At 58.9% G+C, this 23,354-nt stretch overlaps 14 protein-coding genes across 15 annotated transcripts; 4 read left to right on the forward strand and 10 right to left on the reverse strand.

Moving 5' to 3' along the window:
* The first annotated feature begins 1,391 nt into the window (after positions 1-1,391).
* Positions 1,392-1,875, forward strand: SDRG_06323 (hypothetical protein). The gene has a single exon (XM_008612099.1). It carries the CDS (start codon positions 1,418-1,420, stop codon positions 1,784-1,786), a length of 369 nt encoding a protein of 122 aa, XP_008610321.1. The 5' UTR covers positions 1,392-1,417; the 3' UTR covers positions 1,787-1,875.
* SDRG_06324 (hypothetical protein) lies at positions 1,801-3,207 on the reverse strand. The gene is made up of 7 exons (XM_008612100.1): positions 2,801-3,207; positions 2,650-2,754; positions 2,418-2,604; positions 2,200-2,377; positions 2,122-2,157; positions 1,989-2,076; positions 1,801-1,942 (listed from the first exon to the last, which is right to left on the reverse strand). Exons 1-7 carry the CDS (start codon positions 3,176-3,178, stop codon positions 1,892-1,894), a joined length of 1,023 nt encoding a protein of 340 aa, XP_008610322.1. The 5' UTR covers positions 3,179-3,207; the 3' UTR covers positions 1,801-1,891.
* An 11-nt stretch (positions 3,208-3,218) lies between these two features.
* Positions 3,219-4,452, reverse strand: SDRG_06325. Of its 2 annotated transcripts, XM_008612101.1 has the most exons (6): positions 4,395-4,452; positions 4,235-4,339; positions 3,859-4,187; positions 3,586-3,810; positions 3,505-3,525; positions 3,243-3,429 (listed from the first exon to the last, which is right to left on the reverse strand). In XM_008612101.1, the coding sequence occupies exons 1-6, from the start codon at positions 4,428-4,430 to the stop codon at positions 3,276-3,278; spliced, it is 870 nt and encodes a 289-aa protein (XP_008610323.1). In that variant the 5' UTR covers positions 4,431-4,452; the 3' UTR covers positions 3,243-3,275. The 2 variants fall into 2 exon arrangements, with proteins under 2 accessions (XP_008610324.1, XP_008610323.1); XM_008612102.1 differs by having other exon boundaries at positions 3,219-3,525; positions 3,586-3,818; positions 3,870-4,187; positions 4,395-4,430.
* Positions 4,453-5,110: 658 nt separating this feature from the next.
* SDRG_06326 (hypothetical protein) lies at positions 5,111-7,313 on the forward strand. Its single transcript, XM_008612103.1, has one exon. It carries the CDS (start codon positions 5,148-5,150, stop codon positions 7,251-7,253), a length of 2,106 nt encoding a protein of 701 aa, XP_008610325.1. The 5' UTR covers positions 5,111-5,147; the 3' UTR covers positions 7,254-7,313.
* On the reverse strand, positions 7,307-8,975 carry SDRG_06327 (hypothetical protein). The gene is made up of 4 exons (XM_008612104.1): positions 8,227-8,975; positions 8,030-8,172; positions 7,566-7,986; positions 7,307-7,517 (listed from the first exon to the last, which is right to left on the reverse strand). The coding sequence occupies exons 1-4, from the start codon at positions 8,944-8,946 to the stop codon at positions 7,404-7,406; spliced, it is 1,398 nt and encodes a 465-aa protein (XP_008610326.1). The 5' UTR covers positions 8,947-8,975; the 3' UTR covers positions 7,307-7,403.
* Positions 8,976-9,287: 312 nt separating this feature from the next.
* Positions 9,288-10,568, reverse strand: SDRG_06328 (hypothetical protein). Its single transcript, XM_008612105.1, has one exon. It carries the CDS (start codon positions 10,520-10,522, stop codon positions 9,347-9,349), a length of 1,176 nt encoding a protein of 391 aa, XP_008610327.1. The 5' UTR covers positions 10,523-10,568; the 3' UTR covers positions 9,288-9,346.
* Positions 10,569-11,250: 682 nt separating this feature from the next.
* On the reverse strand, positions 11,251-12,171 carry SDRG_06329 (hypothetical protein). The gene has a single exon (XM_008612106.1). It carries the CDS (start codon positions 12,144-12,146, stop codon positions 11,352-11,354), a length of 795 nt encoding a protein of 264 aa, XP_008610328.1. The 5' UTR covers positions 12,147-12,171; the 3' UTR covers positions 11,251-11,351.
* Positions 12,172-12,397: 226 nt separating this feature from the next.
* SDRG_06330 (hypothetical protein) lies at positions 12,398-13,510 on the reverse strand. The gene has a single exon (XM_008612107.1). It carries the CDS (start codon positions 13,458-13,460, stop codon positions 12,477-12,479), a length of 984 nt encoding a protein of 327 aa, XP_008610329.1. The 5' UTR covers positions 13,461-13,510; the 3' UTR covers positions 12,398-12,476.
* A 285-nt stretch (positions 13,511-13,795) lies between these two features.
* On the reverse strand, positions 13,796-14,778 carry SDRG_06331 (hypothetical protein; the record flags this gene model as incomplete). The annotated part of the gene is made up of 5 exons (XM_008612108.1): positions 13,796-13,936; positions 13,982-14,078; positions 14,121-14,149; positions 14,194-14,541; positions 14,677-14,778. The coding sequence occupies 5 exons, from the start codon at positions 14,776-14,778 to the stop codon at positions 13,832-13,834; spliced, it is 681 nt and encodes a 226-aa protein (XP_008610330.1). The 3' UTR covers positions 13,796-13,831.
* Positions 14,779-14,865: 87 nt separating this feature from the next.
* SDRG_06332 (hypothetical protein) lies at positions 14,866-15,734 on the reverse strand (the record flags this gene model as incomplete). The annotated part of the gene is made up of 1 exon (XM_008612109.1): positions 14,866-15,734. A coding segment is annotated over one exon (788 nt), but the record flags the coding sequence as incomplete, so codon positions are not given.
* Positions 15,735-16,486: 752 nt separating this feature from the next.
* Positions 16,487-19,391, reverse strand: SDRG_06333 (hypothetical protein). The gene is made up of 7 exons (XM_008612110.1): positions 18,126-19,391; positions 17,822-18,079; positions 17,603-17,779; positions 17,478-17,555; positions 17,295-17,435; positions 17,094-17,243; positions 16,487-17,041 (listed from the first exon to the last, which is right to left on the reverse strand). The coding sequence occupies exons 1-7, from the start codon at positions 18,903-18,905 to the stop codon at positions 16,553-16,555; spliced, it is 2,073 nt and encodes a 690-aa protein (XP_008610332.1). The 5' UTR covers positions 18,906-19,391; the 3' UTR covers positions 16,487-16,552.
* Positions 19,392-19,495: 104 nt separating this feature from the next.
* Positions 19,496-20,146, forward strand: SDRG_06334 (50S ribosomal protein L40e). The gene has a single exon (XM_008612111.1). The coding sequence runs from the start codon at positions 19,573-19,575 to the stop codon at positions 19,996-19,998; it is 426 nt and encodes a 141-aa protein (XP_008610333.1). The 5' UTR covers positions 19,496-19,572; the 3' UTR covers positions 19,999-20,146.
* Positions 20,147-20,415: 269 nt separating this feature from the next.
* Positions 20,416-21,273, reverse strand: SDRG_06335 (hypothetical protein). The gene is made up of 3 exons (XM_008612112.1): positions 20,979-21,273; positions 20,814-20,933; positions 20,416-20,761 (listed from the first exon to the last, which is right to left on the reverse strand). The coding sequence occupies exons 1-3, from the start codon at positions 21,238-21,240 to the stop codon at positions 20,487-20,489; spliced, it is 657 nt and encodes a 218-aa protein (XP_008610334.1). The 5' UTR covers positions 21,241-21,273; the 3' UTR covers positions 20,416-20,486.
* Positions 21,274-21,981: 708 nt separating this feature from the next.
* SDRG_06336 (hypothetical protein) lies at positions 21,982-23,326 on the forward strand. The gene is made up of 2 exons (XM_008612113.1): positions 21,982-22,962; positions 23,018-23,326. Exons 1-2 carry the CDS (start codon positions 21,993-21,995, stop codon positions 23,212-23,214), a joined length of 1,167 nt encoding a protein of 388 aa, XP_008610335.1. The 5' UTR covers positions 21,982-21,992; the 3' UTR covers positions 23,215-23,326.
* The last annotated feature ends 28 nt before the right edge of the window (positions 23,327-23,354 follow it).

A 23,354-nucleotide genomic window follows, 5' to 3' on the forward strand; every position in this document is an offset into this window, starting at 1 on the left:
ACATCGCAGCCCCAGCCACCAGAAGGTGGCAACGATGCACAACCCGGCTTTTTCAAAAGTACAAGCCCATGTGGGCATGGCGACCGCACGGTGACGCAGCAGACGCATGCTTTGTACATGTATCCGAACTGTCAATGCTACGACAATGCAGTACAGTTCGTTCCAGACTCATACAAAGAAAGGCGCGTGACATAGTGTCCTACGATCCCTGTTCGACTCAGACGCGCAGTACACCCGGTATACGCATTGACGCACGCATTGTGCGTCGACTCAGACGCGCAGAGCCATTACACGAGTATTAGTCGTGTTGTAAACGGGTAGGAGAGCGCAATTACGTCCTATCAACGTCAACCAAAGCATGCCAAAGATACCGGCGTAGCGCTACGCCCAAAACAAATCACCCTGCTAAACTGTCACGAAAGCGCACGAGCCGCTGCGCATGGCGCCCAAGACGTTTCTCAAGCGTGCAACGAACGACTGCACGATCATCCTACTCCTCGAGGTCATGGAATGCAAGCGCAAATCACTTGCGTTTGACGTACCCGCTCGAAAAGAAGCCCACGCACTGGACTTGTAATGCCCCTTCTATCGTTCGCCTACGGTATTACCGATGACCGGTCATAGGCTCAGTCAGATACGTGGCATCGAAGCCAACGTCCAGCGACCGCAAATCCGACATTGCTGCTTGTTACGGCATCGACATCTGCATTCGACGCATCCGTTGGTTCTCGGCAACCAACGGGTTGGAACAAGATGTGCCGTTGGACAGGGCACCGACTATACCCCGCAACCATTACCTCGCGCATCGCGCCTTGCACGAGCTCGCGCTGACCGCAAGGAAACAAATAGCTACACCCTGCGCCCCTTGAGCAATTCAGCGTCGCACTTGGCTCACGCCCGATGACGGCCGAGTGCTTGGTTTCTCAGTGTATGTGCAGAGTGACTCACGCGTGAGCAATGCCGCCCATAGTCGGTGGGTAATAAAACCCATTCGCGTAATAAAATTCACGACCCCCTGTCCTACGCACGCATTCGTTCGACCGACAAGAACGGCGCGAGAGATGAAATAACTGCACACAATGTCAAGACAAAAATATTAATTCCAAAGCGCATCCAGGATAGAAAGCCGCACAGATCGAGATACGGTAGCGGTAAATGAAATGGGCTCTGACTTGAGGAAGAGTGGGACACAATCGCGTCAAACGCGTTTTATCCCATCTTGTCATTAGGTGCCGTCACGCTCGCCGTCCCCAGGCGGTCGCGAGCAACAAGCGAAGGGTCCGTAACGCAGACAGCGATATTCTACACCTTGGGAACGAAGACGTGTGTCACGCCCACGTGGTGCGCATGTCGCGATCGACTGGTTCAATCTCTCTTCACTTTGCCATTTCCGAATTTGCCACCGACGAGCGACATCATGATGCTGTGCCCCTCGAACGAGTCGATGCCGCGGTACTCGATTGCCTTCCAAGAGCCGACAGCCACCAAGTTTTCGTCGCGGTACGCTGACTACCACGAGGAGTGCATCACCGAGTACTACCGCCAAGAGTGCCTCCTCGCCTTCTATCGGCTTCAAAACACCACCGAGCGCCCGCGGAAGAAGCGCAAGCGCCGCTGCGTCACGTTTGCTGACGTTCCCGAGATTGTCGGCGTTGCTGACGCGTCCGTGGACCGCGACCCTGTCCCGACCGCGCGCATCTCGCGGGACGAGATGAAGCAACTGCTCGACGAGCGGGTGTTTCCGTCGTCCGCCAAGCGGCCGCGCACGACGATGCTGTACCATTAAACGACCCCGTACATTAGAAGCCCATACTGTTAGGAAATATTACTATTATAGTCCTCGACGACAACAATATACACCATTAGTTTAGCAAATTGCATCGTTCAATTCTTAGGAAATGCAGCAGCAGTCGCCCGTGCACGACGAAGTCGGCGGCGTGGTCTAGACAGGAAATAGAGTAAGATACCAGCGCCGTCGGGTCTCTTACGAAGCGCGCAACGGCGCCCGAGAGCACGTCGTGGTCACGCAGCAAGATCATGGAGCTTTGCAGAGGCAGCGGCGGCGTCGGAAGGTCGCTAATGGTTCGATAATACCCCGTGAGTGTAATGAAGAGCACGCACATCTCAATCGTTCCGAGCGCCAAGGTCTCTACGGCACTGCAGGCCATTAGTCCCTGCGCGACCAACGGTCTTTCGTACGGTAGTGTCGGTTCTATTTGCTCGACGACCGCTGCAGTTGGGGGTGCAGTGATTGAAGCAACGTCCACAAGTGGCGCTTCACTCGTCGCCTCTAGAACTTGGGGCGCACTGATTGGGGGCGATGCCGTGGCAGAAGCCGCGTCGAGCTCGTGCAGGCGCGACCGCACACTGTCGAGTTCTACACTTGTATAAGGGATAGGCCATCATAAGCAACGCACCGAGCTTGACGCGCAAGAGTTCGTTGCGCGCGGCGTCTTGCTTCAGCTGAAGCCCCGCACGCACGTCGCGGGGGTCAGTCCAGACGCCGTTGACGACGCACTCGTCACAGACGCGGTGGGCGTGGAGGAGACCGTACACAGGGCGTCGGGACTTGGCGCAGTGCGAGCACACGACGTTCCCACAGCTCTACGCGACTCATGACTCCTTCCATTCGATTCGAGTGCGCTGTACGCGGCAGTGGTGGCGGCGAAAGAAAAAGCCAAACGATGTCTGGCACACCATGCACGCTGCCACGTCATAGTCGTGAACCCACGTCACGTCGTACGACTCGAGCGGCTAGCACCACGAATGACGACGATAGGTAGAGCAGGGGACGATGTACGTTGCGTTCAGCGAGCGGCGCCGAGAGGTGCAGCATCGCATCGTCGTCGTCCTGTGTTTGGTAGCTTGCGTTCGAGAGGCGCCGGCGTGACGTTGGCGGGTTGGGCGGACTTGTGATCGCATTGGGCGGGCTTGTGATCGCATTGGGCGGGAGTGTGTGCGGGCGACAGCTCACGCAGCGCGCGCCTTGGCGGTCCTGGTAGCTCAGGCTTTTGGGCGGCGACGACAGCGAGAGGTTGCGGAGGTGCTTGGCGGGCTGCAAAAACGGTTGAATGGGAAGTGGAATGTCGGCAGACCGGCGACGGACGTGCAGCGTCCCTCGCGTGCTCGGCTTAATCTCGAGCACGCTGGGCGCACGCAGCTTGGATGCGTTGACCATGGCGATCTTCTCGAAATGGCAACCAACGCACGCTCAAAACCGCCACCGCCAACAGCAACCGACGCCGAACAAACCCAGCACATGCATTTTCGAGCAATTAGCCGACGAGAGGCATCGAGCTATCGTCTTCTGAAGTCGTCATCCACCAGTAAACTGCGACGACGGCGACGCGGGCGTGCCAGGGTGGGCGAGCTCGGCGGCAGCAGACGACGCCAAGCACGAGTGCAGCGAGGAGGCGATTCTTGCGTCGCCTACGCGAGAAGAATACAATCATTCATCGTCCTCTAAGCACAGAATGGTGGTGCAGTGCGAAATTTCCAGTGTACCAAAGCGAGGCTGCGACGCGCCTAGCCAAAAATTAGCTCAAATTTTACAGGGCGTCGTGCATCGCTACACGTGGTGCGTACGTCGCAGGCGGACAAGTCGGGCCAGTGTCATTTGCTGCCGCCGCTTGCTGCTTGGGTACGTTGTGGCGTCGGTCGGGTTCTGAGTTCGGCTGTCGGGCGCTGTCGACGACGATCGCGTCACCTATTCTTGGTTCTGCGTCGGGCTGCATGGAGGCTTCGATCGACTTGATGCGCAGTGGCAGCGCTGGCTCGAGGCTGGATATGTCTTCAATGGGTGCGATCTCACTGCAGACCTGCATGACACACTCTGTGACCAACGCTACGAAGACGCACCTTGCCAGTACGGTACGGGCACCTCCCACTCGTGTGACCTCACACTCCCACTGCGAAAGCGGGAGGAAGACGCCATCCTCGTCCACGGCCTCACGCCATTTCTCGTCCGCACAGCTGGACGCACTGTCAGCGCTCTCGTCGCTGCTGTAGGCCTCGTCGTCTTGGCTACCGTCCTCGTCCTGCTCCAGCTTCTCGAGAGCCCGACGGGCCACAGGGTCGACCCAGACGCCGTTGGACAAACATGCGTCACACACGCGCTCAAGCCCAAGAAGCCCGTAGACCTCCCGTCGGGCCACGGCGCACTCTGCGCAGACGATGTGACCACAACCCTAGATCGACAACATTGCATCGGCTGCTGCACGCCGCAAGCTCGTACGCGGCAGTGGTGGCGGCGCACAAAGAAGCCAAATGCGGTTGCGCACAGCGCGCACGCGTGCACGTCCTCGTCGCGGACCCAGTCGACGGCATACGCCTCGCCGGGCTACGTGTATATGACAAGATTGGTGGCGATCTGCAGCACATCCTTATCGATGCACCTTGAGGTCAATCGCGTCGAGCAACGTCGGACGCATGCAATGTCGCGGTCGTTTTACGTTGAAACGCCTGTACACCGTACTACGACGGTCCGCGGTGTACCGTACGCAGGATGGACCGCAAGACGATACACGTCCGAGGAAGCCGCGTTGTATCGTTACATCTACGGGTATCTTGCATGCGTCAAAGCAGTATCCGATCGGACGACGTCGCACAGTGGCGTCCCGTGGCGACCGCATGGACTGGCGCGCGTTAAGGGCAGAGAAGTCCGGGCCCATGCGCCGGCTCGGTTCGCCGCCCGCGCTGGCGTGTGCCGCCTCCGCCGTCGCTCCTCCTCTGCTTCAATCCCACACGCCGCGTGACACCGCCGCGTACACGGCAACGTCCCAAGCCGGCCACGCGTTACCGCGTCCGTCGGCAAGCAAGAAGATCGCCATCGTCAAGTGCAAAGTCGTCGCTTTTGGGCGGCGATGCACCGTGGCCCGAGGCCAAGACGAGACAGCGTCGTAAAAAAGAACCCGATACAAACATCAAGTGAAAGGGTGTGATTTAAAAAAGAAAGGCACGATACATGGCCACTCGTGTCCGGGGGGAAATCCACTTGCGGTTTGTATACGCGGGCCTAATAGCCACTCAGCGTGAAGCGCTTGCGTGACACGGTGGCATATGCTACTCTTGGGTTTTGTATGCCATCGCGGACGTTTCACTTTGCATTTGGCCGCACGCCATCGTATTGCAGCAATAAGAACGTAGTGATGGACGAGCACATGGACGGCAAGCCAAAGCGCAAGGCAGCGTCCAAGGCCAAGGCGCCGGCGCCAAAGCGCGCCAAGATCAAGAACCCGCTGCCCGTTCAAGTCAGCGACAGCCCGCCGCTGCCGATTGACACCGACCTCTCGGGGCAAACGTGCTCGTACCACGAATGCGGGAACCGCGCCAAGGTGGTCCAGAGCTTTGGTATTTTTTGTAATCGCCACGCGGTCGTGTTTCCGTGTGGCTTTCCTGGCTGCCGTGAGAAGGCGCCAACGAACGGCACCCGCTGTGCCAAGCACGAGCACCACAAACTCGGCCTCGACGAAGCGCTCTCGGCGCGCTCGCAGAGCATCCCGGTGTGCCGCACGACCGGCTGCTTCAAGAACGACCAAGGGCGAGGCTACTGCCGCGGCCACGAGAAGCTCATGATGGCGACGGGCCAGCTCCCGCACGCGATCAACAAGCGCCGTCTCAACAGCGCGTACACCATGTGCTGCTACCCCAACTGCAACAAGCACTCGCAGCGTAACCACTTGTGCCGCATCCACGGCAACGAGCTCATCAAGCAAGCCCAAGCCTTTGCGCAGCAGTCGACAAACGAGTCGTTCGACGTCGTTTTGCAGCGTCTCCAGCGCGAGCTGCGCCGCTGCACGCACCCGGGCTGCGAGAAGAACGCGCAGCGCGACCGCCTCTGCACCACGCACTTCCACATGAAGGACACGGCCGAGAAAGGGTTGCCAAAGACCGACTTGGACAACTTGACGGCCAAGGACAAGGTGCTCAAGTTTTGCTCGGACGACAAATGCACGCAGCCCGTGTACTGCAATTGGCTCTGCAAGCAACACTACGAGCAAAAAGAAAAGAAGGGCAAGCACGCGCACAACAACAACAACGCGCACCAGAAACAACCCGCGCCCAAGAAGAAGCCAGCGCCAGCCAAGAAGTCGGCGCTGAACGACGACCTCTTCCAGCTCACGCCGCCGCTGACGGCCCAAGCCGCCTCGATGGTCGAGCTCTTGTACCCTCCTACGAACAGCAGCACGGCGGCCAACTCAATCCACCCGACGAGCCACAACAGCACCAGCCACAACAGCCACAACGCAAGTGGCATGAAGGACACACCCGTCGAGATGACCCAGCTGCACCTGGACGAGCCGGCGTCGTATGGCCACAAGAAGGATATCGAGTACCGCCACGATACGCACAAGCCGCCGCCCCACAGCACGTCCATGAGCTTCCAGCAGCACAACTCGTTTGCGCGGCCGACGTACGCGCCGCGGTACACCAACGCCATGGGCTACGACTACCTGCCTACGCAGCACGCCGTCAACAATGACAACCAGAGTTTCAACGTCCAAGAGTACGGCCGGCACTACCCGACGCTGCTGCCACCGTCGACGCGCCTCTGCGCGAGCGCCGGCTGCAACCGCGACGTCTCGTCGAGCGGCAAGAGCATGTGCGACGTCTGCCTCAGCGTGCTCACGCAAGTGCACGCGTTTTCACCGACGATCCATCCGTTCGGGACGCACACGCCGTCGTACGAGCCGAGTAGCCACAAGCCGAGCTCGACGAGCTACGCGTCGTGGCCCCAGACTCCGTACTTTTACGCCGCCATGGACAAGAACGACTACTACAAGCCCAAGGCGGCGTGTCGCTTCCGCGGCTGCACGCACAGCACCAAGCTCGACGCTGCAGTCTGCGCCGAGCATAGCCAAGCGACGTTTTGTACGGCGGCCGCGTGCGAAGAGGTGCTGCCGTCGCCCGGTCTCTGCGGACTCCACGCGATGGATAACCAGTGCTGCTACGACAACTGCGCACAGAGCCGCCTCTCGCAGGTCGCGTGCGTCGAGCACGAAATGGCCTCGCAGTGCACGCATCACCAGTGCGCCAAGTTTGCGGCCAAAGGCCACAGCGTCTGCTCGTTGCATCTCAAGAGCGTTGGCAGCTGCAAGCTCTGCCTTGTGTACGATGTGCCGTGCGCGGTGCCCTCGGCGATGGCGACCGGCGTCGGCAACCCCAACACCAACGAGAACGTCGCGATGCTGCACCACAACCACAATTCGCTGCACAGCAATGCGCACGTGTCCGGTCACAAACTGTCTTTCTAGTCGCGTGTCGTGTTTGCCATGAATCCTAATCCCGAGCCGTTTTGATGTGTATTGTCCGCAGTTTTTTGTTATTTTGGACTTGAATCGTCCAGATTGCACTTTGGCGACTGCGTCATCAGTGTACGTTCTTAGGTTGTCTTATTCATCGCCTTAGCGCAGCACCGAGTGCCCAAAGAGAAATCGCGCAATGTGCAAGTACGTTGGCTTGAAGTGCGTCGACGGACTCGACATGATGCACGCCATCGAGAGACAAAACACGAGCACCTAGATCCCGATACCTTGATACATTGATACCACATGGAGACCACGTACCTCGGCGTGTTTGATGCGCAGCGCGCGCACGAGTGGCTTGTGCTTCAGGACGGTCCAGATGATCTCGAGACCCCGGGCAGCGCAGTAGAGCATGAGCTCGATCCGGCGTTTGGGGTCTTCAAAGAAGAGACTGAGGCCCGAGAGACTGCCGGCGATGAGGCCTGTGACGCCATAGTCGCGATGGCAGATATTGCGCGGAATGCAAATCGCGAGCTTGACAATGCTTTGGTACGACGAGAGGAACGCCGACGAGCGCAATGTGGCATACGCCACGTGCAAGACGGACGCGATCGGCGCGGTCTGGAGCTTCTGGGAGCGGAAGAGCACGAACGGGATCGCGTGCACGGGTAGGTAGACCTTGGACGCGCGAACCATGCCACCCGAGACCAAGTCTTTGACCGAGTGCGTGAGGCACGACTCTCTACACGGTGATCCAAATCATCGAAAAGAGCACAATGGCGTACAAATGAAAGTGGGGCTGGCACGGCCGGAACGGGATGAGCGCGCCGGTGGTATCGTTTGTATCGCTGCGCCAGCGCTGGCGGATAGCGTAGTCGACGCCGCCGTGCGTCATGTTGCCGAGTTGCAGGATCCAGTGGTAGTACCCCTAACATCGCTGGTTCGTCGTTGCATGTCGCATGTCGACAGACGCGCGTCATACCTTGGGCAGCAGCTCGGGCTGGAAGAGCGCGCCATAGACGATCGGCGCGTTGCACAAGCCAAAGAGGATCTCGGTCATGTACTTGACAGGTACGTGGCACGTGTTTTGAAGAAATTTCTTGGGCTCTTCGGCGTGCCGGAGCACAATGTCGAGCATGCGGATAAAGATGTAGAGCGAGATGACGGGACGGCGCGACGGTGCGTCGACAAGGAGGCTCAGCCCGCAGACAGCGCCTGCGATCGCCTTGTTGATGCGGTCGTCGTGGTGCACGCCGCGTACGTGGTTGACAACCACCTCGGCGGCACGGTACGAGCCGACCATCGTGCCGACAAAGAGCCCAAACCGGATCGAGTCGGCTTTCGAGAGCAGCCGGAGTGCGTCGGCGTACGACGCTGTGTTCATGCCCCACTTGCGCGACGCGAGGAGGAGCGCGGTTGCTGCTTTGGCGCCGTACGCATAGAGAAACGCACGCAACGCCGCCTTGAGCGCGCGCTTTAGCTGCGCAACCTCGGACTTTTCGTACTCGAGGCGCTCGAGCCGCGCCTTGGCCTCGCGCTCCTTGGCGTCCTTGCGCTCGAGCAGGTGGTTGTGCTTCTCGAGCACGGCCGGCGTCAGCGTCAGCGGCTCGGAGGATGGCAGCTCGAAGAAGCTCGAGTGGTTGCGCAGGATCGTCGTCCGCGCGCTGGGCTCGCCAAACACGGCCGAGTACACGCGCTCCATCTTGCTGCGTCTTCTTCTCAAGCGAGCTTTGACAAAGACAGGAAGATTCTGCATATCCGGATCGCATCCGGATACGATCGGCAAACTGCAAATCGATGGCCGGTCGTCATGAGGATGATGAGGACGACGACGACGAGGCCAATGGCATCCACGGGCTTCCTCCTGATGCCCGTCGCTGCATGGAGTATGGATGGAATGCAAGGCGAGAGGCCAGGTACGTGGCATATGATGCGGCCTCGCGCAATATGATCACTTTCGCCGTCTAAGATCTGAGTGGCGCCGTCGATGGTGACAAAGGCGGCCACAGCATCGGCTCTTGCTACATGCAGTCGAGATACGAGGAAGACGTGACAGACGACGTAGATTAAATATAAGGTTTGTACGGGACCACGCATGTACATTAGAGGGTCGTGTCCCAGCCCGACCACGCGGCGGGGGCAGGCTTGGCCGCAGGCTTGACCGGATCGACGCTCGAGTGGAGGCCCGTCAAGTCGATTTCTTCATCGTCTTCGTCGTCGTCGCTCGAGCTCACACTCGTGCGCGATGCCGAATGCTGCTGGGCCGGTCCCTCGGAGGCGTGCGGCGCCACGTCCTCCGGGAGGAACTGCTTCATGGGCATCGGGTCGTCCTTGTCGGCCAAGAAGCTGTCAAAGTACACATCGTTGCCCGCGGGGCGGCGCAAAACGGGCTCAGACGAGAGGCGGTTGAGCGTGCTATTGCTCGACGATGCCAGGTCGTACCGGAATTCCGGCTGGGGTTGGGGCGCTGGCGGCGCTTGCGGGCGGGCCATGGACGACTCGCGCGACGAGAAGCGCTCCTCCAACTCTTCGTTGGGCACCGAGAAGCGGCCGATCGACGTGGCCTTGAAGCCCGGCTCGGACCGGATCGCGGCGGGTTGTGGCACCGTGCTCATGACCGGGGGTGGGCCCGAGACCGACCGGCGCATGCTGTTGAAGCCGCGCGGGTTCATGGACGCAACGTCGCTACGCGTCGACGTCGGCGTCGTCATGGTATTTTCGCGCACGAAAACCGAGTCGCGCGGGACTTGGTTCTCCGGCAGCACAGTCGCGTTCTGGAGAAGGAAGCGGAGGACGAGCGTGACGACTTGGCCGCCGCACGTCGGGCATTTGGGCGACGGGTTAAAGACCTTCCCGACGACGAGCGACACAAAGTTGCGGAAGGCTTGCATGCGGTAGTTGATGACGACCTTGGACTTGGACGAAAAGTAGTGCTTCTTGGGAAACTCAAAGTCGGCGACGACTTTGGCAATGTTTTCGCAGCGTGGGCACGTCGGCAGCGTGTCAAAGAGGTCGAGGAGGCTCTCTTTAAACTCGAGAAAGTCCGTGTACCGGCGCTTCGACTCCTTGATGACGGACGTAGCACCTCGCCGCACGAGGATGCGGTAGTAGGTCACATTGTCGATCGGGCTCGCGTTGAGGATCCACGTCTTGATGTTCATGTCGTCGAGCCCCATCGAGGTCTGCGACGAGAAGCGCGGCGAGCCCGTCATGGAGCTGCGCGAGTTGGTCTTCATGAGGCGCTGGCTGCTGCTCATGCTCATGGACGTCGTCGTCATGAGGGCGTCGGCTCGAGTGGGCACGGAAATAATTGAAGAATGCCACTGGTTACGTGCACGATAAATATATTGAATATTAATATACTGTATTTTAATTCGAATGCAACCCAGATTCGCCGGCAAGTGGCTTGCAAACGACCGCAAAAAATGGCGAGAAAAAAAGTACGGACCCCACTGTGTTCGATAGCGTGAGGTAATATTATTACAGCGGGCGCACGCCATGGGCTATGCCACCGTGGAACGGACAGGGCCTTCTCTCGTCGCGACATGCTTCCGCTACCTTGGCATCGTTCGACAAGGGCGCTCAACGTTGCGTCTTGACGCTCGTCATATACAATATTCTTGAGCGCGAGCGCGCTCGGCGGGAGATGCCGCGGTCCAGAAATATTTGTCGGCAGTGATCGGCACGCTTGATGTGATAGCGTACATCGTACAGTATGTACGTGTATATTCTATTGTTGTATTAATGTACAATGTATGACATGTACGGGTTGAAGCACGGCACTTTTGTGCGTCAAATTTGCAGACGCAACTTCTCTTGGCCGGTTGCAGCGAATCTGCCGAGCTTGCCACGCCTTTGCCACCGAGACAAGTGATGCGAGGATGGCGAGCGCGGCCACGGGACGCCATCCATGGCTCGTCGCGACAGTGACGACGGGCGCTATCGCGACGACGTCGCGCGAGGTGAGTCACGCACGACTCACGGGATAGCCAGCACGGAACGTGCGTCTGATAGTAGGTGATCGAATGGTTGGCGGCGATCACCCTTGCAAATTAAACAAGCACGCATGTATTACGGGAAGCGTAGTTACACGCGTGCGCTGGCAGCCTACACGGCGGCCACTTGGCGATGGCGCACCATGGATGTGGACGACGGTGTCATTGGGTCGGCTGCTGCGATGGGTGGGGTGTACATGGGCACACTCAGGCTCGAGAGCGGCACGCGTTGGACTTGCACGACCTTGACGATCGTGCGGCCTCGATAGCACTCAATTTTGCTTGCCGTCCGACAATACTCGTGGAAGAAGCGACGCGGCTCGAGCGACTCTGCGATCGCGTCGAGCGTCGCGCCGGCAGTGAGCGGGGTTGCGCCGTCGAGCAAGAAGGCTTTTGCGATCTCGAATGCCTTTCCGCCGCAAATCTGGCACTTGGGGGTGGATGTGAACGTGTGCGCCATGATGCAGGAGAGGAAGCGAGCGAGCTGAAGCGACCGCTCGTACACGACCTTGTCCGAGTGCTTGAAGACCTTCTTGCCCGGAAACGGAAAGCGCTCAATGATACGGCCAAAGCTCACGCAGCCTGGGCACCGATAGCGTGTAAAGCGCACACAGCTGAAGAGGCGCTCGCGCAGGGTCTCAAAGGCCGAGTAGCTCTGGGCCACAGACCATTGCGTCTGCGTGCCCAGGTGCAGCGCGTGAATGACGTACTTGGTCTTGCCACCAACGCGAAGATGGTCGACGATGTAGAGCTGCACCATCGACACGTCCGACGGCCGCATGACGTGCGAGGCAAAGACCATGAGCGCCGGTGCAGATGTTGCTGCATCGTCGTCGTCCACGGCGACAGCATGCGCGGCCTCGCTCATGAGCAGCGGCGCGAGGTCGACGTCCTGGCGCGGGCTCATGGCCTATTTCCGACTGCTGACGGCGATCTTGTGTTTTGTGGATTTGGATTTCTATTTTTAGATGCTACCATGGCGTTCGCGCATCTTCCGGATACGCTCGTATCCGGCGTCTCGGAACGTGGCGCGACAGCAACATGGCGGCTTTCTGCGTCAACGTCGCCGGTGGAATCCGCGATGAAGGTCGACCTACACTAAATGCAGAAGCTTAGACGACGGTTGAGTAGGCTGTTGTCTGGTGAAACGCAATACAGTGGCAAGGACATTCAAAGTTCAAAGAATACCTGTGAGAGTGGTTGCGCTGTCTATCGAGAACAGCCAAGGGTATGCTATTTACAAGGCCGATGCTAGCCCGTGCCTGGTACCATCCGGCGAGACAGTGGGCATCGTCGAAGTCGGCGGCGCGATGCACATCGCCTCGGCCACGATATCGCTTTCGCTGGCTGCCCGGTTTCGTTGATGGTAGTGCATGGTGCACAACTGGTTGTAGCGCGCGTTCTTCTCACATCCCACATACTGGCACCGCCGCAGCTTCTTCTGGAGCAAGTCGAGGATCTCTTCGTAACTCTGGTTGGTCAGTCCCTTGTCAGCGACCGACTTGGCTTGCAGTACGAGCTCTTTTCCGTGCTTGCAACAAAACCGGTTGCGCTGCGCATGTTTTGTGCACTCGGGGAAGCAACACATGGTGAACGCAATGTCGACGGCGCGCGTCTTGATGGCGAGCTGGCCCGTCGCGATGAGCAACTTCTCGTGCGCTGTGCAGTAGCCGCGGCCTTGGCGCACCTTGTAGCAGCCGTCGGTCCGGCACGTGCGCGCCGTTTGGGACCGCGCGGCGAGTTCGCGCCGCATCGAGCTGGCTTGATGGGCGTGCTTGCAGCACATGGAGGACCCGTCGAGGGCCTTCTCGCGACAGCGCGGAAAGCCGCACGGCACCGTCACGGCGTGCCGACTGCAAAAATGGCCGTACTCTTGAAACACCTTGGCGGCGTGTCGGCACTTGGTGTGCTGACAGAGCATCGTCGTAGTGGAGGACGTTGTCACGGAGCTCGTCGCGACGACTGCTGATAGAGTCGTCCCATCGTCATTGGCCACGGAAGTCGGCGCCATGCCTGCGTGGTTGTCGCAGTAGCCATCTTGGTTGCAGCTCTTGGGACAGGCATGGACGGCACACATAAAGAGCGTGTCCAAGTTGACTTCGATCACGAGCTCTTTGAGCTGCTCGTCAAACAGCGACGAGGTGGACGACGAGGTGGACGACGAGAAGGACGGATCGGGCTTCCACGGGACCTCCATGACGTCCTGAAAGTCCGGCTCCATGATCGAGAATTCGAGCGACTGCGTATCTTTCACGCGCGCTGAGCTTCGACGCCGTAAAATATGTTCGATTTGCCCGCCAAAGATCGAACGCGGTTCAAATGCTCGCTTTGGATTGGCCAATCCAAGCATGGAAGATCTTTCGTTGCGCCCTTCCAAGGCACACAACGAGCCAATCAAACAGCGTCATTGACACCAAGATTCGTTGTACTCTAGGCTTGGATGAACCTCAACCTTGTTTCAGTGCTTGATCCGACGAGCCATTGATTCTGTCCGCTTACACCGTGGACCGACACCAAACACATTTTGGTACTCAATCCTGGTACTACGGATATGCATATGCACCCAACTCGTCGATGGTCAGCGATTTCGCGTTATTGTTGGTAGCCTTTCCACGCGCCCTTCTTTCCAGGCAGTCGGTTCGTCAAGCCAGAATGGTCGATGATCTCACTTCGGCGCTTGTCAATGGCGTCCGCAAACTACCGCGTCGTTCACTGCCTCCTCCTCGCACGAGGATATCGCACCGTTCGAAACGGGAGCGCACTCACATAGTCGTCCGAGTGGCTCTTCCCAAAGAGCGCGGTCATTTCGTCTTCCATGTTGTTGCCGTGCTTGAGAAACCTAACAGCTTGTAGAATCCTTCGTCCGAATGCTGACGTGTACAGAATGTGCATCGCATCGTCCATCGACACCTCGGACAAAACTGCTTGTCAATTCGATGATGCCACGAGCGTACCTTGCCGCTGACGTCGCGGTCGTACATGAGAAAGCACGTCAAGTAGAACAAGTCGGAGGGCTCCAAACACGACTTGTCGGCTTTGCAGCGCTCAAAGCTGCGCTCGTACTCGTCCCACGAGATGGCGCCGTTGAGGCCGTCGTTGACTTCCCACATCAAATCTTCGACTTCGGACATGGTTTTGGGGTACCCCAGCTTTTCGTAGACCTCAAAGAGCGCCGTGCGCTCAATCGCGCGCGCAAACAGGCTGGCATAGTCTTGTTGCGCGACCTCTATGCATGACGATGGGCTTCGCATCCTCCGAGCTATCGCATTGACCCCGTAGCTTCTGGCGCTCGCTCTGTGTCGCTGCCCACTTGGCGTCGAGCCGCTTCATTTCCAGCGCATTGGCGTCCGATCCATTGGCGCGCAGCTCGGTCATCTTGGCCTCGAGGCTCTACGCTCATGGGATCAACAGAGGCCGTGATAGACGCAAGGTCCCACGAGGAGCTTTCTCGTGAGCCGCTTCTCCGGTATCTCAATCGTGAGCGTGCGAAAGACGCGGGTGAGCTGGATGTTCTCGTCCAGCGTCCCGTGCGCCGCCATGGTCGTTTCACTAAAGTTAGCTTGTTATCCCAACTAGTAACCCTAATCTTGCATGCACTGCGACCATTATTGTCTGCAACAATGGACTGCACAAGTACTGTGAATATGTATTTTGCCAAGAACGAGCGGAGACAATACTAGGTATGGCACGGGAGAGGTGGGCGCGTACTAGTTTTCATAGTCCTTGGGCAAGCCGCGCTTGAGCGCGTTGAACATGTCGGCGCCGACGCCCGTCTTGGTGAACGTCTGGAGCCCGACCTTGAACTGGTTGGCGACCTCCTCGGACGCATACGAGACGTTCTCAATGCCCGCCGAGAGCGCGGCGACCTGGATCTTGCACGCGTGGACAGCGTAGTACATCCAGAAGAACGCCTCGGCGATCGTCGCGCCGCCCGTGAGGAGCCCGTGGTTGCGCAGAATGAAGAGCTTGTTGTCCGGGCCCAAGTCGGCCTTGAGGCGCGGCTTCTCGCCTTCCGAGACCGCGAGGCCTTCGTAGTCGTGGTACGAGACGCCGGCGCTCATCGCGACGTGGCTCAGCTGCGAGATCGGGAGCAAGCCAAACTTCATGGACGAGACCGCCGAGCCTTCGATCGTGTGGCAGTGCATGACGCACTTCATGTCGTGGCGGCACTCGTGGATGCACGAGTGGATGACGTAGCCGGCGTGGTTGATGTCCCAGCCCGTCGAGCCGCGATTGATGTAGTTGCCTTTAATGTCGATCGTCACGAGGCTGCTGGCGCAAATCTCGTCGTACCGGAGGCCGAGCGGGTTGATGAGGAAGTGCGCGTTCTCGACGTCGGCGTCGTCCGCGCCGTTGGGCACGCGGCACGTTAGATGGCCGTAAATGACTTCGTCCCAGCCAAACTTGTGGAAGAGGCGGTACGCGGCCGCGAGCTCGCAGCGCAGCGCCCACTCTTCGTCGCTCACGGGGTGCGGGAGGTCGTTGCGGCCCATCGAATTCGGTTCTGATTGACGACCGTGCCACCAGGGTATTGCGTCATCATCCGGATGCGACGCGAGGCCATTGGTCGAACGTACGGGGTGTTGGGACACGCGCCCGAAGATCGCGCCATCAACTTCAACTTGTGGGAACCGGGCTGCGATGGCTGAGTCTGATATACGAGCGGAGGGAAGAGCCACCGAGACCGATGCGGTGCTATCGCCTGCGCTTCTAGGTGCGCGCCTGCATAAGGTACGCGTCGCTGCTCCAGAGCTCTTCCGGAGCAGCAGTGATACCGTCCGCGTCGTTACCGTGCACCCTGCAGCATAGATACGAAAGTGCGAGTTGATGTGCCTGGCAACCGCACGCGGCAGACAAGATACTACGTCAAGTGAGCGAGCTTTTCTTGGCAACGAAGGACGACGCGGTGCTATGGTAGAGCTGCATGAACGGCCACCGTATTCGAGAGGCTATCACAGCCGACTACAGTGCTCGTTGCCGTCGCCGTACAACCCAAGGTAAATCCGAATCGCGAGCCAAATGTCACCCGAGCGGAGCACGAGATCGGGATGGTCATTCGAAAATCACGCTACGCTCCAAGGCGACCACGGGACTTTGATGTGTTCTTACGTCCTGGTGCCTTCGTTCGCAATCATCTCAGGCCCTTGTGACTGGCGGCGCTGGAATGGGTCTGACTGCATTCGTTGGGGGTGGACAGTTGAGACGGCAAACGTCATCATCCGCCTGCTCCAATAAGAAAAGGACCGTCAGTACTTAGTGCCTGAGTGCAGGCATTCGCCCCACCGAGGAGTGGGTCACGTGGAAATGTGACGTTTAGAGGGCTAGGTTACTACTACTACTCGCATCAAAGACGACTTCGGGTGACTTTTCAAAGCCAGGTCGCGAATTGAACTCGTCCCATGTAGCGAGAAACTGAGCGAGCTGGGGCATGTCCGTGTGCTGCGGTATAACAAACGGTGCCGGTGCCATTTGTGAGCGCTGTGCATAGTACGCTGGCGGCGGCGGACTCGCATACGCAAAGTGTGGCTGGTAGTTCAACGCGGCTTGTTGCCGCAAGAGACCATCGAGTTTGCGCGTCCCATCGAGCATTTGGCGCGCTTCAAGGCGCTGTTTAGCAAGCTGGAGCTTGTCTTGGTGCAACTGGTACGCCGACCGGTCGAGCGCGGCCTTTTCCCGTTCCAGCGCTTCCCGCTTCTGGTCGGCGTCGGTCGTGCGTTGCTTTGTCGATGCCATGAGCTGGTCGTACTTGGTCTTGAGCTCTTCGAGCAGCACCTTCTTCTCGTCCAGCTCCCGTACGATTTGCTAACAAGCAACAGCTCTTGCATTTCCTTTTGATGCATGAGGAGCGACCCACCGAATAGTTTTTGGATTTCTCGAGCGTTGTGGCGCTGAGGTCGAGGAGCTCACGCTTGCGGCGACTGATAATGTCTTCGTCGCGCGTGAGATCGAGGAGTCGGGCGTTGTTGGACTTGGCCAACGCTTCGACATGGAGCTCGTCTTGGACCTATGGCGTCGTCCATCGTCAGCACATATGTTGAAAGCTCATGCGACGTACGAGCTTGAGTCGTTTCTCTTCGAGTTGCGTGCGCAGAGCCTCGAGCTTCCCACGCTCGTCATCGAGTCGGGCGTTCTGAATCGCGAGGCCAGACAGAAGCTGCCGTCGCTGCTCGTCGATCGCGTCGCGTTCTCTGTAAATCTATTGGCACAAATTGGAAAACTGCGGTTGGTATGATTGAACCTTCATAGCTTCGTCTCGGATGCGCGTGTCGGCGCGCTCTTCGGCCTGGATGCGCAGCTCGTTGGCCATCGCCAAGCTCTACATCATCGCGTTCGACGTCTCGTTGTTGCTGTTGGTAGAGGAACCTTTTCATATCGCTCACGCTCGCGCCGGAACGCGGCTTCCAGGTCCTTTTTTTCTTGCAGCACCGCAGCCTCGAGCTTCTCGAAGCGCTCGCGCTGGGCCTCGACGATGAGTCGGTGGTTCTCGGGCAACGCAACCTTCTCGACGTCCCGCTCCGTCAACGTCTTTTGCAGTGTCTCCTACATTATGAGGTAGTAGGCGTGATGGCACACAGCGCACACCTGCATGCACTGGAGCTGGATCGCACAGCGCTGCTCGACAACTTGAATTGCCACCCGGTGGTCTAATAGCGCTTGCTCGTATTTGTGCTGTGTTGCCTGCCGCGCGTCAACAGCAGCTTCGAGCTTGGCGTTGCCGCTGTGCAGATCCCCGAGACAATGCTGGTACATCTCGGAGAGCTGCAACTGGCGCTCTTCCAGTGTACGTCGATCGCGCTCCGTCCTGTCGAGTTTGGCTTGGAGTGTTTCGCACTCGACGACCTACATGCAAGCATCTCGTGTGGCAGCGGGGAATTGGCAAATGTACCTTGGCGACGAACGACGCCTCGAGCGCCACGTACTTGAGCTCGAGGTCGGTGAGTGCATTCTTTGTCGTCTGGAGCAAGAGTTCGTGCTGAAGCCGGCGCTCGTCGGCCCGCTTTTTCTTGAGCTGGAATTTCTCTTGGCGCAGCCGCTTCTCGTCGAGGTGCCGCTGCTGAGTGAAGCGCAGCTCGTTCTTGAGCTCGCTTGCCGCACGCAGCGCCATAGCGTGTTCGTGCTTGAGCACCTCGTTTTCATCGAGCAGCTGCGCTTCGAGTTGCCGAATGTACTTGTTGGAGGTACTCGTACTGGTCACAATTGGCGGCGCCTCGTCGATGCGCTCGAGAATGCGAAGTTTTCCAGGCGACTGCGTCGCGGCTTGCTGCTTGAGAAGGAGCACGGGGTCGGGCGATGCGTGCGTTGGTGACGGTGGCCGCGTCGGCACGGAGAGGTTGACGTGGTGTCGCGGACTGCTCGCGCGGCTGTCATTCTCAAACGACGCGTCACCATAGGCGTCCGACTTGGCGGCTTCGGACTTGGCGTCGTCGTTCTCAAAGTCATCGTCGTAGTCGTTCTCGTACTCGCTCGTGTCGCTTTTCGGCGGCGGCGGGGCTTTGACAGGCGGGGCTTTGGCTGGCGGAGCTTTCGGCGCTGCCTTGGCCTTGGGCGGCGACGGCGTTTCAAAGTCGTCTTCAAACTCGACGCTGTACGCATCGTCGTCACGGTCCTTGACGCTAAAGTCGCCATCGTCGGACGCGATCTCTTCCGCCTCTTCGTCGCTGTCCATTGCGCGCTTGCAACTGCTGCACGAAACGGTATGCAAAGCACTCCAAGGTAGAGCCAAGACGACTCGTCGTACACCGTGCTCTTAGCCCAAAGCATGTCACACGTATGGCTATTGCTCGATTGTGCTCACGGGCTGCATGCTACCAAACGAACCCTATCCTCGCGGCCCTTCCTCCACCCTCTCGCCAAGCATCTGCAAGAACGTCGCTTCTAGCAGCTCCTTGGCAACGATGGCATACTGCACTATAGGCGTGGCCATGCGAAGCGCCGCCATGATCGCTCATTCCTGCTTCATATGCAGTCGTCGGTCGTCGCGCCGCCCTATCTTGGTCGAATGGTCGTTTCGCCGAATGTTAGCACCCATGGCGCCTTGCCACCTCTCTTGTGCACGTCTTGTCCTCGATGCAGCGCCTGTCGTGGACGGCTGCGGTGCGTACGGCGGCCCTTCCGCGGGGGCGGCCGGCGTCGGCGTCGGCGTCGGGGCATGATTGGCGCTATTATGGCCAATCAGGAGGCGGAAGGGGTAGGTGGCCGGATACTGTGGTCGATTATCCGGATATCGTTGACTGGTGCAGAATATGCAGGGGTTGGTTGGCTTGCATCGGCTTTGGGGAAGCGGCTTTGGCGATGTGTTATTTTTACAAGGGACGAAGAACGTAGAAAGCAATATGCAGATTTTCGTCAAGACTTTGACTGGCAAGACCATCACGCTCGACGTCGAGCCGTCCGACTCGATTGACAACGTCAAGCAGAAGATCCAGGACAAGGAAGGTATCCCGCCGGATCAGCAGCGCCTCATCTTCGCCGGCAAGCAGCTCGAAGATGGCCGCACGTTGAGCGACTACAACATCCAGAAGGAGTCGACGCTCCACCTCGTCCTTCGCCTGCGTGGTGGTGGTAAGGTGCACGGTTCGCTGTCGCGTGCCGGTAAGGTCAAGAACCAGACCCCCAAGGTCGCCAAGGCCGAGGACAAGAAGAAGCAGCGTGCGGGCCGCGCCAAGAAGCGCATCCAGTACAACCGCCGCTTCGTCAACGTTGTCGCCAACGCCGGCGGCAAGAAGGTCGGCCCCAACTCGAACGCCCCGAAGAACTAAGTTATGCGACATACACTCGTCCTTTGGCACGCGCTCGAGCGGCGCGCGTTTGCTTTCTAGCCACCCAATCCTTGTAATACACCATGATTCGGTCGCGATGCGGCCGGCATGAACTCGGCCTCCGTGTTCCGTCTCTATGTGTCTGTGACGACCGTCTTTGCCTTCCGATCCACCGTCCTCATTTCCTAGCCTCGGATTGTCGCTGCATGCGGATGCAGACGGCCCGCTTCTGTCTTCTCGCCCCGTATGAGCAAGTCGAAAGCAAGACCATGGATCCTGTCCATGGTCTTGCTTTCGACTTGCTCATACGGGCAAAGCGTCGAGACGATGGATGATGGTAGTATGCATGTCGGCAACTACGTTGGGGACATGGCGTTTGGTCGTGAAGATGGCCGCGCCGGACCGCTGCAAGGAGGATGAGGGTGGGAAGGATGCTAGAGGAGAGGCAGCAAAACCGCTCGATGGAGCTTATGATTCCATTCGCGTTATTAAACTTGGTCGGCCGCGTGCTCTTCGACGAGATCCAAGCAGTTTTCGACAAAGAACTCCTTGTCAAAGGCGGCGCCGCTCTCGGCGAGGAAGCTGCCGCTGTAGACGCGGAGGAGCTCGGCGTCGTTCTTGCGCGCGAGCGATTTCAGAACCTTGTAGTCGCTCTCGGTCGGGAACGCGCCTTCCTTGTTGAGCTGGCTCAGCAAGCGCAGGAGGTCCGACCCGTCCGTAATCGTTGTCGGGTCCACGACCACGGGCGTCGACGGCTTGTACTCTAGCCAAACACCGATCAACCTCATGAGATACACGCATGCGTCGAGGCGTACCTTCAATCTCACTTGGGTTCTCAGCGAGGGCTTGGATGAACGGCGCAATATCTTCCTCCTTGGGCACGATCACGGCGAGGACCTGGTTCGGTCGAACGTTCTCGGCGCCGGCGGGGACAACTACGATACAGCATTAGCCAACCTCGCCAGCATCGGGCCGCGTACAGATCTTGGCGAGGTAGCCCGCGTCGTCCGTCTCCATGCCAAAGATGAGCTCGGGGGTCTCAATGTCGCAGAGCGGACCGCCCGGCCCAACCTTCTGGCCCTCTTGCTTGTACCACTTGACGAGCTTGGAGCCCTCCATGACCTGCGTGAACTCGATGTCCATGAGGCGGAACTTGATGTGGTTCGGCAGCTTGGACGCGTGGCACCACCGGCGGCCAAGAAGCGACGCCATCGGCGCAGATCCACGGCGCAGGAACATCATCGCTTTCGGTCGACTTGGGAAAATGGCCCACGCAATCGGCCATTGATTGGTGCTTTCCACTGTACACCGGTGTACATTCTTGGTCCTCCAGAAACACGCAACGCCCGACGCTATGCAGCTCATTCGACGCAGAATTCGTGCGTAGAGAATGCAACTGTGCTAGTACAAAGCTCTGTGCATGCAACGAACACTACCACGGTCACGATCTAGCACCATATCACGTCCTTTCCTATGTCGACAAAGTCTATCTCTGTAGAACGCCCACATGGGCTGGCCTGGATACGAACTATGTACAAAAATTAGACGAGATTGACAAGCATTGCGACGACGAGCCGCAGCCGACACCTTGTGTACTGCAAGCGTGAGTACATTGCATTGCAGAGGATCGACGTCGGGCGTGGTAGGCGGAAATTATTTTGTACACCGGGGCACAAGACGACGGTGTCTGTCGAACGTTAACCACATCGTATCCGGATGTGAAAAATAGGTCGCGCGAAACACACGTTTTTCACGCTCCACAACGGCATGAAGCTCGTCGCTCGATCCTTGGGGCCCGTCTGTGGTAGAAGGCGTGGGGCCTGTAGCCAACTCCTCGCAAAACATTAGTTGGCATCGGCGAATCGACTTGTCATTATGCTATGATGCATTGCCACTGGGATACGATCCACATGCCTGCATCGCCCATCAGCACGCCACGTATGCCATCCGGATACCATCCGGCATGGCTTTCGTCTGGCCACTAGATCGCGTTCATGGCCCTGCGGCAGCGACGTTCTCCTTCCTCGACGACGACCGGCGAGACCGACACCCCGTCCTCTTCTTCGCCTCCACCTCGTCCAGCGCCACCGGCCTCCGCCTTTATGAAGATCGCGACCAGCGTCTTTGCGCTCATCTTCCTCGCCTCGTGCGTGCACGGCGTGCTCCCAACTACGACCCTCATTGGCATTGGCGATACTACGACGGACTCGCCGGTCCGCCTCACGAGCGGTGCCAGCTTCCCGAGCGGCTCTCGCCGTATTTCCAATGAGGCTGGCACTCTGGCTTGGGCCTCGGGTCAAAGCGCATCGCCCTCTGCTTCGTCCGAGTCCGAGATGCTCATTTGGACCGCCGACATGACGCTTCGCGCCAAGCACGGCAGTGGCGCGTGGGACGCGGCGCGTGCACACATCCAGTCGCATTTGCTTCTCCACGGCTTTCTCGAAGACGAGTCCGAGTCGGCGGATCGCTCCGAGTACAGATTGTACAGTGCAAATGTGCGCTGCGTATCGCGCTCAACCAACGCGACGATTCCATGCCCACAGGACGTTTACCTCGAGAATCACGAGCCGCCTGCGCGCCTTCGAACGTGGCACTTTACGTGGCGCGTCGAGGCCTTCCACGACAGGCTTCGCGCGCTGGAAGGCGTGCCAGACGTGGTGCCCAACACGACGGTCGCGTCCAAGCGCGTTACCCGCTTCGATGCGAGCGCCGAGTACATGGATGCGTCGGGGCGTAGTGCCACCTTGCGACTCACGCGGGCGGCGCTGGAGAAGCTCCTTGAGCAAGCGACGAACGTCCAGGAGATTGCGTCCATTGTCACGCAGGTCCAAGACGTCACCGAGAAGATCGAAGCCGCCGAAAGCAAGCTCCTGCGCACGTCGACTTCCGTGCGCCTCAGCAAAATCAGCGTCGACCTGGAAGAACACGACGCCGACGCGCGCGTCGTGGTCGTCGATGACCGTGGTCGGTCTTTCTCCTTTCTCGTTTCGGCTCGCTCATTTGCGCATGGGAATGGTAGCGCCGCCGAGCAAGTCGCGTTGGGCGGCCGCGTATGAGCGTGCGGTCGGCGTCCTCCAGCTATGCGGCAACCTCGCCATCGACGGCATCATGCTAGCACTCGTCGTGGGGACACCGATGACGATCGTGCTGTGGCTCGGCTGGAAGCTCTTCGCTCGCCTGCGCCAGTCCGACGACCGCTACAACCGTCTCGCATGATCCACCGCCTGATGTCCCATCAACGCATATTCAACGACATCTTGTTCGTCTTCTGTCCTACGTAGTATAATATTACTTGAACCCACCGCGAATACACGCACTAGCAACAGCCCATTCTACGGCGATCACAGGTGGTACGA

Source organism: Saprolegnia diclina, assembly GCF_000281045.1.
Source record: "Saprolegnia diclina VS20 unplaced genomic scaffold supercont1.17, whole genome shotgun sequence".
NCBI lineage: Eukaryota > Oomycota > Saprolegniomycetes > Saprolegniales > Saprolegniaceae > Saprolegnia > Saprolegnia diclina.